The 13,161-nt window shown below is 35.4% G+C and overlaps 1 protein-coding gene across 1 annotated transcript; it reads right to left on the bottom strand.

Moving 5' to 3' along the window:
* Positions 1-10,964: 10,964 nt before the first annotated feature.
* On the bottom strand, positions 10,965-13,104 carry LOC132795309 (protein YIPF1). Its single transcript, XM_060805961.1, has 4 exons — positions 12,510-13,104; positions 12,244-12,450; positions 11,491-11,583; positions 10,965-11,425 (listed from the first exon to the last, which is right to left on the bottom strand). The coding sequence occupies exons 1-4, from the start codon at positions 12,981-12,983 to the stop codon at positions 11,117-11,119; spliced, it is 1,083 nt and encodes a 360-aa protein (XP_060661944.1). The 5' UTR covers positions 12,984-13,104; the 3' UTR covers positions 10,965-11,116.
* Between the last annotated feature and the right edge of the window lie 57 nt (positions 13,105-13,161).

Consider the following 13,161-nt stretch of genomic DNA (forward strand, 5'->3'; position numbering starts at 1 on the left):
TAATTATTATTTATATAAAAATACCACCAAATCAATGTCAATGCGACATTTGGTATATTAAATATACCAAAATATACTGTAATTCATTTAAACAAGCAACAACTCAATATTTTTGCAGTTGGCGTAGTTCGAAATTGAAATTGAAGAGCACATTTCAGCAGATGATTACAGTGCTGAGTACTTTTCTTTTCAGTAATTAGATACTAAATACGAAATTTTAAAGCTTTCTCAACAGAGAGGGAGAGAGAGAGAGAGGCAGAGAGAGAGCGAGAGAGAGAGGAAGAAGGATAGAAAAGAGCTGCGGAGGTTTCGTCAATTGCAATTAGGAAGCTCAAGTAACATTCGGGTCAACAGCGGATGGCGAGGGAGAGTAGGGGAGAGAAGGGAGGAAAGGGTGGGGAGGGTAGGAAGGGAAGAGTGGGGAGGGAAGGGGAGGGATCAAGAGGCGCGAGGCTGCGCCTAAAACGCAGTTGCTTTTGAACAATTTCAATTAATTAAAATAAATAATGAAATTATGTGCGGTTGTTGGGCGGATGCCAAAGGCAAAAGGGGAGTGGCGAGTGGGGAGTAGTGGGTGAAGGGAGGGCAGGGGTAGGGGGATGGTTGTAACGTTTGTTGTAGGCGTCACTAGGGAACTATGGTCGCTTGGGCATTCTGCTGGCGTCTTATCGCAAGCCGAAAGCTGTGCTGCATACATAATCAACCCAAAGCGGGGTGCGATGAAGAGAAGAGAGTGGAGAGTGTGTAGAGCGAGAGAGAGAGAGTCAGAGAGAGAAAGAGAGAAAGAGAGAGAGGGATGCCGCTGCTCTATATATTCGAAAATGCAGGCAAAAACACACACACACACATAGAAATCAATGCAACTGCGCAAAGCACAACACACAAAAAGCTTTTGTTGTTGTTGTTGTTGTTGTTGTTGTTGTGGAAAGCTCCCGTAGGGGCGCTGTCTCTGGACCGTGTAGAGTTTTGCCGTATTGCCGGTGTGTAGAGATTTTTCGGCATCCCTTTATCATCATCGTTTTTGCAGCTAGAGTTTCAAAATTGGAGCAACTCGTCACGGGGCCTGCAGCTGGCTTTCAGTATATATATATATACTATATATTATATACGTACATACATATATGTATGTATATCTCTGCTGCAGGATACAAGAATTGTGTCAAGCTTTTATTATTTTCCTTTTCTTCTTTTTGTTCTTGTTGTTGCCACAACAGACACGCCCCGAAAAAGCGCCGGCCGGCAGCAAAAGCAGCAGCTCCTACAAAGCAATCCCCTTGCCCCTTCCCCCTTTGCCCTTCCGCCCTTCCTCTTCACCTTGCTCATTTCAGTTGACTTTAAGTCAAAGCTTGTGCCGTTAAAGCCATATGGGCTGATTTGGCCCCAAGCACGTGCCACGCCCACACCCCCCACACACACACACACATACACAGATTCGGAGAAGAACTCGAATGAACTCCCTGTTGGGGATAAGCATGTGCGAGCTCTGCAAGCTCTGCTCTGCTCTGCTCTAATCAAATATGCACAGAGGACTCGCCATAAGGAAATGCCTGAGACCTAACCTATAAATAGTGTGCCTACAAATAGTCCTTCGACGCAGTCAAGCGTGAGACAAAGGAAACGCACACAAAAATTAAAGAAATAAAACAAGAAGAAGAAGAAGAAGAAGAAGAAGAAGAGGGTGTGGTAGAGAGGGAGAGCGGAGACCGGAGAGTGGAGAATAGCACAGCTTAATTAGCAAATAGACCAAGATGAACCTGATATAGAACTGCATTTACATAAGCATTGAATTAAGGGAGCTTAAAAAAGAAAGTTTAAAGTATGTAATAACATTATTATCTTATAAAGTCATATACAGAATAGAGTTTGCTACAGACTAAAGCACATTATATTAAAGAATCACTTTTTTCTTTGGTTTTTGTAATTATCTTTCTTAGAAGTTTAGGATTTTTCAACTGCTAGGTGTTAGGATTCAATGAATGATTTCTTAACGTCATAATTTCCATAACTATAAACATGTTGTAATATTATTTATGCTGCGACAACTGAGCGCATTTTACTGGGATGACTGATCGGTTATAAGGGTATTATAACTTTGTGCCTGCAGGAAATGTATGTAACAGGCAGAAGAAAGCATCCAAGTTGCTTCCTTTGACAGACTGGAATATTTCGTACTCTATGGTATAACCTGGTAGTATCCCAAATACATATTTAGTCATCGCCGATACCACAAAGTATAGATATTCTTGAGTCGAGACGATCTAGCCATGTCCGTCTGTCCGTCCGTCCTTATGAACACCTTGTTCTCAGAGACTATAAGAGCTAGAGCTATTATTCTTTTTCGACAACACTTATTATGTTTGAACGCAGATCAAGTTTCTTTCTAATTCGTGCCACGCCCACTTCCGCTGCCAAAAATCAATAAACATCGAATAACAAGCGTAAACCTAGAGTCACGAATTTCGGTATATACACTTATAACTACAGTTTTTCCAATTACCGAAAATTTTATTGCGATTAAATAAAAATTATAGAAGTCATTTAGGAAATAGTTTAGTATTGAAACAAGTAAGAAAGCTACAGTCGAGTGTACTCGACTGTGAGATACCAGCTACCCATTTTGAATAAAACCAATATATTTCACGGTATTATTCTAAAAATATACCAAATATACTGCAAAAATACTAAAAATATACTAAGTGGTATATTTGGTATATCGATATAATGCCACATTCAAAATATACCGTACACGGAACAATATACCAGATTGTCAGCCAAAGCAACTAAGACCATTTTTATTTGATTTATTTGATAATTATAGTTATTATTGTATATTCCAAAATTAGCAACTTCAGCTTTAAAACAAGTAAGAAAGTTACAGTCGAGTGTGCTCGACTGTGAGATACCCGCTACCCATTTTTAATAAAGGCAAAATATTGCGGTATCATTTTCAAAATATACCGAAAATACTAAAAAATACCAAATAGTATGTTTGGTACACCGATATCGATACCATTCAAAATATACCATAGACGGCATAATGTGCCAGATTGTCGGCCAAAGCAACTCAGATCCCTAGTAAGTAGGCGTTTTTGCCCATACAAAAGTATTTCTTTAATAACTTCCAAAATTTTTATTTGATCGCAAGCAAATTTTCAGGAATCATAACTACTATAGTAATTATTGTATATACCAAAATTCGCAGCTTTAGCTTTAAAATTACGCTTGTTATTCGATTTTTTTGATTTGCGGGGGCGGAAGTGGACGTGGCAAAAATTTGAAACAAACTTGATCTGCGTGCAAACATAACAAATGCTGTCGAAAAAAACTTATAGGTCTATCTCTTATAGTCTCTGAGATCTAGGTGTTCATACGGACAGACGGACAGACGGACATGGCCGAGTTTCTTACTTGTTTTAATGTTGTACTATATCAATATACCAAAAACATCGAGTTTGGAAATTTTTCAGTATTTTTGGTATATTTTTGGAATAATACCACACCTTTTTTGCTCTTACTCAAAGTGGATTGCAGGTATCTCAGAGTCAAGTATATTCAGCTGTAGTTTTTTTTACTTTCTTTAATGTAGTACCCTATTAATATAGCAAAACATCAAATTTGGCATATTTAAGTAGTTTTGGTATATGAATTTAGTATATTTTAAGCATAATACCGTGCTGTTGCTCTCGAATGTGAATTTCTTACCTTGTTAGGATTTATCTTAATTTATTTATTTCATCTTTTAGATACCTTTAAGTGCTAGTGAATAAATAATTAGTTGTTGGTTCTCAATGATAATTTCTTAATGTTTTTTATAACTATAAATGTGAAGTATGGCACTACTGGTTGCTGGTAACGAGTGGCAACGCGAGCTTAGTGAAAGGATATGGCAGCACTGATCACGAAAGCAAGATCGACGAGAAGTCAGTTGGTGTGTCGGCGTTGACAGGAACAGTTGTCCTCTAATCGTGTTGATCATTAATGTGTTTATTTCATCATTATTCTGTTTATATCATCATTACTTCATTATATATTCGTATATTATATTTCATATCAATAGACTACTCTGTTACATAAATATAATATTATTTGGGGACTATTCGGTAAATCGAATCGTAAAGAACTGCTCTCAAATTCACGCTCTTCATTGGCAATCAGTGTGCAAAAGTAGTTGCCATAACGAATGTTGAATTTGCTCTGGTATTTGTGATTTAGTACTCGTATTTGAGAGAAGTGAGCAGCTTAAAGCGATGCAATTGACGTGCACAAATTGGACAACATTGTGTGCAACAACTTTGGCTTAATCAAGTGCCGCCCTTTGCAGAAGAAACCGCAGCAACCACAAGCGAGCATCCACAACCGCGCTCTCACACTTTCCAATTCAAATTTCAGTTGCAGTTGCAATCTGAATACGAATACGAATACGAATCTGAATCTGAATCGCAATTCCAGATTTCAGTTCTCAGTTCTCAGTTGGCACTTTTCAGCTGCAGTCCCAAGTGCTCAAGTGGCATTTTAACGCTTCAAATGCGCAACGAGGGTGGCTCAAAGGGTTATGCACATATGACCGACTAATTGCCTTAAGTGGCCGAATGTCAAAACAGCAACAACAACAACAACAACAACAACTGAATGTCTTACAAGTCGCTGCACATTGGCTAATTTCCCAAAAAAAAAAAAAACAAAAAATAATAATGAATGAGAACGAGGGAAGAAAACTCGAAAGCAGCTGTCGAGTGACTTCCGTTTCCGCAGCGTCAACGTTGAGTGCCATTAACATTTGCTCGGGCTGCACAACTGACTCCCTTACCTCCCTTTCCCTTTCCCTTCCTCCTTTCCCCTTGCCACCCAACCTCATGCTAATCAGTTGGAAAATAATCAACATGGCCAACGGCTGTTGGGTTCGGCTTTATTGAAATTCGCATATGCAAATACAAATACATTTGCGCATACGCATTTATTTTATTTACATATTTGTTCACACACACACACACACACACAGAGACATTCATGTATGAGTGTGTGTATATAGAAATCTATATATTTTTTTTCTTTCGTTATAAGCCGGCTTTGTTTGCTTTTTGCTTTCATATTCCGCAACCACTTTGTTATCATAGTTGATCGAATTTGATTTTATTTATTAGTGAAAAGACAAATCAATATTTATTTAAACAAATTACATTTTCATCTTTACATTTTACTGATTACAATTTATTACATTTATTCAAACTTGTTTTAAACAAAAAATATACTTAAAATTCTTTGCCAATCTTCAGATTAGATTAAACACACTTCAATCATCAATCAATAAATTACACTTATAACTAGTAAAACACACTTTAATCAAAATAGTCAACAATTCACGAAAATCAAAATTGATACTATCCTTAAATACCCAAAAAGTGTTTTTGACAACTCTTTTGCACTCTTTGGCACTTCAATCAAAACAGTCAATCATGAAGTCTACTTATAATTTACAAAAACAAAAATTGATTTCATCTTTTCCAAACCTAAATACTATATTGACAACTTTTTGACAGTGTTTGCTTAATAATTGAGACATCAATCAATTGAGAGCTCCATCAATCAATCGTTATAGTTATTTAATACATTTTTATTATACTATATGATCACAATTTATGAATTACTAAAGTTTTATATTTAAATTAAGAGCTTGCTTTTATTAATTTTTAATTTATTTAAATTCTATACGTCAGCAATCAAGTGTTCAATCACTCAGCCACAATTTGAAATCATTCATTCATGGTCGATCAATCACAAATACTCAACTGCTTTAATTAGCCCAAAAAGCAGACTAGTTTAATATTGCTTGACATTTACTTACAACATTTTTTGTCAATCAATCAGTCAATGCGCATGTTCGTCAATCAGTCAATCTTTCATTAAAGCCAACAATGAATCAATTGTTTTCATAGAGTAGCGAAATTAGTTTTACATCTATGTTAATTTACTTCCATACCAAAAAATCATTCAGGTGCTCAATCAGCCAATCAATCAAATGCAAATGTAAATATAACTAGTTCGTCAATCAGTCAAACTTTTATGAAAGCAAACAATCAGTCATCTAGTATTTTAATTTTCACCCAAGTCAATTTACTTACAGGTGCTCAACTAGTCAATCAATCAAACGAAAAATCGTTTCGTATGTAATGTAAATATAATTATTTCGTCAATCAGTCAATCTTTTATGAAAGCAAACAATCAATAGTTTACACCCAAGTAAATTTACTTACAGGTGCTCAATCAGTCAATCAATCAAACGAAAAATCGTTTCGTATGTAAAGTAAGTATAACAATATGAATGTAATCAGTCAATCTTTCATTAAATCCAACAATGAATCAATTGTTTTCATAGAGTAGCGAAATTAGTTTTAATTAGTCAATCAATTAGTCAATCAATCAAATGCAAATGTAAATATAACTAGTTCGTCAATCAGTCAAACTTTTATGAAAGCAAACAATCAGTCATCTAGTATTTTAATTTTCACCCAAGTCAATTTACTTACAGGTGCTCAATCAGTCAATCAATCAAACGAAAAATCGTTTCGTATGTAATGTAAATATAGTTATTTCGTCAATCAGTCAAACTTTTATGAAAGCAAACAATCAATAGTTTACACCCAAGTCAATTTACTTACAGGTGCTCAATCAGTCAATCAATCAAACGAAAAATCGTTTCGTATGTAATGTAAATATAATTATTTCGTCAATCAGTCAAACTTTTATGAAAGCAAACAATCAGTCATCTAGTATTTTAATTTTCACCCAAGTCAATATACTTACAGGTGCTCAATCAGTCAATCAATCAAACGAAAAATCGTTTCGTATGTAATGTAAATATAATTATTTCGTCAATCAGTCAATCTTTTATGAAAGCAAGCAATCAATCATCAAGTATTTTAGTGCAGCGATAATAGTTTACACCCAAGTCAATTTACTCACAGATGCTCAATCAGTCAATCAATCAAACGAAAAATCGTTTCGTATGTAAAGTTAATATAACTATTTCGTCAATCAGTCAATCTTTTATGAAAGCAAGCAATCAGTCATCTAGTATTTTAATTTTCACCCAAGTCAATTTACTCACAGGTGCTCAATCAGTCAATCAATCAAACGAAAAATCGTTTCGTATGGAAAGTAAGTATAACAATATGAATGTAAGTGATTGCAATTTGCATATTTGTTATGCATATTTGCGTGGTTTAATATTTATTTATCGATTTTAATTGAAATGCATGGAAAAAATGCAAAATGAGAGAAATTCGAATTACAGCTTCAATTACACGTTGCGTTTGCGTTTCCCAATTCGCAGCTGGTGAGTTGCTGTTGAGTTGCTGCTGCTGCTGACATTGCGTATACGCCCCGTAATCCAAACTATGCAGCATTCCGCAACCCGCATACAAAGTCACATCATTTTCACGCATGAATGTATGCATGTAAATGCATCACTCTCACACACACATGCAATGGCTCCTCTTCTCACACACTCACACACACACACACAGATACACACACATACACGATTGAAGCGCAGATAGAATGCAACAAAGGCAGCTGCTGTTTCGCTCGCACACGAACCTAACGGTAAATAGAGTAGCGTAGGGAAGGCAAGGGCAAAAATGTGGTCAACAGCTTGCAACTGCTCGACTAGCGCATACCCTGCACTTCAAAACAAAATCTCAAAATACCTTTCTTTACAACATTCATTTCATAATTAATATATGTACATACATATATGTATATTTCCCACTGCACATTGCATAGTTTATCTATATATATATTTATATATTAAAACTTTTGATCTGCCGATAAAAGCCGCTCTAGAAGAACGCTGCATTAAAACAAGAAATATAACGAATCGTTGCTAAAATATTTGCATTTGAAATTGAGTTGAGTTATCTGCGTATGACTGTGACTGTGACTGTGTGTGTGTTTGTCGTGATCAAGCATATATACTATATAAAGCATATGCTTAAAAAAACACAAACCCATGAGAAACGATTCCAAACGAAGCCACCTCAAATTGCATTGAAATGCCTTTTAATTGCAATTGAAATTTATGCAATTATATTAAATGTATTGCAGTTATGTGCAATAGGCATTTACTTATGCCGTGTCTGCATTTTAGTGCAGCTGACACACAGGTGGATACAGAACACTTGAAAATGCCATCAGAATACAGGGTGATATATTTAGGAGCAGTGTCGAAAGCAGGGTTGCAAGATGCACTTTTTATACCCTGTAATATTCGAAGAATATGCGCTACACTAGACAACATGTAAATACATATATTTGGAACAAATTCTCAAAATCCCAATTAAAAGAAATTACAGATTTTTTCTAAAGAAAAATAAATAAATGTATGTATGTACATATATATAATTTCAGAGATTTCAATAAATGAATATTTGAAAATTTCGAAATCAAATTAGAAATATTGAATATGGAAATGAAAAATAAAATATTTTCCTATTTTATGTTCAAAATATCATTCAAAGAATTCATATTGCTCTTAATTTAAACATTTTCAAATCAAACGAGAAATTTGAATATGAAATTAAATATTATTCAAATATTTTTATTTCCTATTTCATGTTGAAAAAGAATATCATTAAAATAATTCATTTTGCAATAAAATTAAACATTTTTCAATCAAACTTTTTTGATAAGAAATCTAATATTATTAAAATATTTTTATACGTTTTGAAAATATTTTTAAAAGAATTCTTATTGTAAAAATATTTTACAATTAAATTGAAATTTTTAAATCAAACTTATTGTTGAAAATAGTATTAAAAGAATTCTCATTTTTAATAATTAATAAATTTTATGAAATAAATATAATAATTTAAAAGCATTAAAAGTTAGTTGAAAGAATCTTTATCATCGTATTATTTAAAAAAAAAAAAATGAATATCACAGCATTAACTTTTATAATTGTGCTATATTGAAATAAAAGACAAAGACTGCAACATTTGTAGGGTATTTGATCTTCGAGTTAATAAAACTTGACACAAACAATTTTTTGGCAGAGTGCATATGTGTGTGTGTGGATGAGTGTGTGTGTATGAGTGTGTGTATTTGTGTGTGTGGAGAGTTGCACCCTGTTTAAATAGACGCTTTGCCCCCCATAGAAATAATTTGCACATTGCTGGAATAAATAAACCAAGCGAATAAAATTCACCAAAGCACATTTCAACAACAGCAAAAGCAAACCGGAATAAACGAAGAGAGAGCGAAAGAGAGTGATGGAGAGGGGGAGGGAGGATGTTGGAGTATTGCGGGAATGAAGAAATGTAGAATTGGGTATTTGTGTGGTGGAGAAGGGTGCGATGAAAGGTGGCGAGGGGACGTTAAGGGAATTCAAACAACTACAACAAGAACAAGAACAACACACAATCGACTGGCCAAAAAAGCGCTACCTGAGCCCGTTTTCTCTTCTTCACTCTCTCTCTGTGTGTGTGTGTGTGTGTGTGGGTGTGTGTTGAAGTCGAGCAAGCTTTTAGCAGCAAACCAAGCAAATGAACCACCCCCAAACATCATCGCCAGGGGATGCTCTCCATATGGATCTATGCACAAATATATTTGTGTGTGATTGTGCGACTCTCTGTATATGTGTGTGTGTGTGTGTGTGTGTGTGTGTGTGCACATGCGGGCATCGCCATTAGGAAATTAGTGATGCTCTAAACAGCAACAACAATTGGGCGAAACTCTCTCTAGCAAAACCTGACGATGAAATGCGCTCCTGCATATAGATTCAAGTATTTACATATACTTATCTTAAAGCCATACAATCTCTTATTTACAATGTCCTCAATTTCAATTGAACTCAAACTCGTTATCAATTCAATCGAATTCTTTAATGTGCGTTCGTTTGTTCTTTCTTTCCACTTTTCATACTCGTAGTTGCAAATGCAATGCAGATAAGTCAGCATATTTCTTTTATTAAAGAGCTACCTAACTGAACTCGAGTTCCACTCAAGCGATTTAGCTGAAATTTGGTTAAGAAGCGTCTTTTGTGAAAACCTAGCACATATATTAAAATCAGCAAGATTTATTGAAAGGCTGATACTCAAACTAAACCTCAAGCTAGAGATACTTATGATATTTAGTAAAATACTCAAGGTTTAACTGATGTTTGTTGCAGTTTTACAAAAAAATGAAAAGTGATATTAAATAAATATTCTAAGATTTGAATTTACTTTGTTTATAGAAATGAACAATCAAATCAAATACATATTCTTAAATTTTGATTTACTTTATATGTATTTAAAAATGAATAATGATATCAAATAAATATTCTAAAATTTTGATTTACTTTATATATAGAACTGAATGATATTAAATATATTCAGTTTATAAAAGGTTTCGAAGCCAACCCACAATCAACTATCTAACTGAACTCGAGTTTTACTAAAGCTATTTAGCTGAAATTTAATTTAGACGTGTCTTTTGTGCACATCTTTCATATACATATATTAAAATCAGCAACATTTGAGAAAATTATGATTTAATACTCAAGCTAAAACTAAAATGTATTGCTTATAAAGCAGCTTTATCAAAAGTGAGAACTGACATTAAATAAATATCATAAAATTTGAATACCCTTTATATATAAAAGTGAACAATGATATCAAATAAATATCATAAATGTTCATTTACTTTATACATACAACAAAAATTATTCAAAAAACGCTTTTTAACAATTTTGTAATCAGAGATTAAAAACGTGACTCTGAATCCGCTCTAAAGGCTATTAACTACTGCTCCATGTCCGAAAATCTTATAACACATCGTTAACTGATCTTAAAAACTTAAAAATATTCCATATATATTTTTTTCTATCTTTCTATCTTATGTTTAGTAAAATAGTTATAGAAAATATCCTTTTGTATAAGTCTGATCCAACTCATTTGTCGATTAACAATTAAGAATTTTATGCATTCATGTATATTTATATTATTTGTAAGTTAGGGGGAAGGGCGACAAAAAAAAACAAACACAGAAGAACAGAAGAAAATCGGGAACTTAATGTACAACAGATATATTTATATATATATAGATTTTGAAATTTTGAAGCGTGGAATGAGAGCGCATTTTAGCCCGTTTGATTTGCCTGAGGCAAATCACCAACAACCGGCTGCTGGCTGACAGCTTGTTGCACCATGTGAGCTGGCGGCAATACTTGTGGCAACGTCGGCTTGGGACCAGCAGCCAACGCGTCCGGTGGACTGTGAAAGAAGTAGAGTAGAAATCCGGCGGCGAGTATGACATGGGCACTCAGAATGCCAACGATAAGGAATAGCGAGTACTGGGAATTGCGAAGCGCTGGCGTCAACACCGCAATCAACACGGTGCCCGACAACATGGCAGCCGTTATAACCAGCAGCCACTGTAGCAATGAAATCTGCAATGAAAAGTACAATGACAGTTCAAAAAGAGAAATTAAAATAAACTCACATTTCTACTCACATTGATCACCCAGAGTATGGAAACGGGTATATAGATGGCCAAGCTGTAGCCATAGATGCACATCAGCGACAGCAGCGTTGGCGTATACGTCGCCTGCGGTGGGTCCAAGGCATGAAACAGAAAGAGAGAAGTGAGCAGCAGTTGACATGACAGGCAAAAGACAAAAGCATGACAAAATGAGGTCGTTAAGCGAGACAACAGCGGAATGTTTTATTTTGATGCTTAAACTGTTTTCTATTGTAACCGTTAAATGAATTAAAGATGCAGTTAACATAAATATAAAGCTAAATGAATTTTGGTTTTGAAAAAATAAATGAAAATAAAGCGAGACAACAGCATGTTTCATTCTATTGTTTAAACAGTGTTATATTCTTCACAGTGACCGTTAATCACAGTAAAGAGGTAGTTAAGATAAATATACCGCACGCTTCATTTTATTGTTTAAGGTAGTTGCTATTTTATAGAGTGACCGTAAAGCGAATTAAAGAGGCAACTATGCAAAACAGCGACATAAATTTGCGGCTAAGTGAATTTTCGTATTGAAAAAGAATAAATATTAAGTAATTATTCCTATAAGCGAAAGGTTATTAATGATAAAACAACATTACTTCTGAATCTTGCATTAGTTTCATTACTTTTACTATGAAGTGTGACCGTTAAGCTAACTAAGTATTTAAGTATTACGTTAACGCAAAGGTTGTGTATTAAATAAGCAATAAAAATATGTGTAATTTTATACAGAGAGTAACTCACGCTATCAGTTTCAATGGCATCCGCTTGATCCACCGGCTTCAAGCTGTACTTGAACAGCGCCCAAAGAATCGCCGGCAAGATGTTGGCATAGAGAAAGATGCAAGTGGCGGCATAAGAGACCAAATGGAAATTGTAATGCCACTGATAGCTATCGTCAGCCAGCTGCAAATAGCTGGCAATGTTGCCGCTAATCGCAATGGAGAAGATCTGTAAAATAAAACATAGCTCATTAGCTGCATTTGAAGAGATTTAGCAACGAAACTTACCAGCGTTATGGTGATCCAGAATGGACCATATAAATCTGGATTTTCGCCAATGTTCATGCGCAAATAATTGGAGGCCGCACGCTTTGGTATCATCGAGTTGACAATGCGCTCCAGCACCATATAAGTGTCGACATTGAAGAATTGCTGATAGTATTCGATGGTCAAGAACGAGAGACGAGCTCCACCCGCTCCCGCTCCACCAGCATTGGCAGCGCCATCTAGCGAGGCACCTTGTGCGCCAGCGCCGCCGCCACCGCCAGCTGTAGCGGCTGTTGAGCTGCTCATGTCGTAGATCAAATCGGCCAACGGATCACCACGTTGACGCTGCTGCTGTTGCTGTTGCTGTGCATTGAAGTTGCCACCGCTCGTTGCATGCGTTGGCGAATTCACATTGATTTGCGCTGGTGCGCCGCTATTATTTGTGGCGCTATAGTCGCGAAACTGCAGCAAATCATCGGCTGTCGGTGTTTCCATGGTGCCGCAATAATTAATTACTATACTATCAAAATATATCTAATAATGCACACGTATTTAACGCAACACTCGACTATTTGTTTTTCTCCGTTGTGTTCTTTTTTTCTCACTCACACACAGACGCATACGTCAGCTGTTTGTGCGCGGTGTGACCAAATATCTAACACCGATAGCATAT

Source organism: Drosophila nasuta, chromosome X (genome assembly GCF_023558535.2).
Source record: "Drosophila nasuta strain 15112-1781.00 chromosome X, ASM2355853v1, whole genome shotgun sequence".
NCBI classification, from domain to species: Eukaryota; Metazoa; Arthropoda; class Insecta; order Diptera; family Drosophilidae; genus Drosophila; species Drosophila nasuta.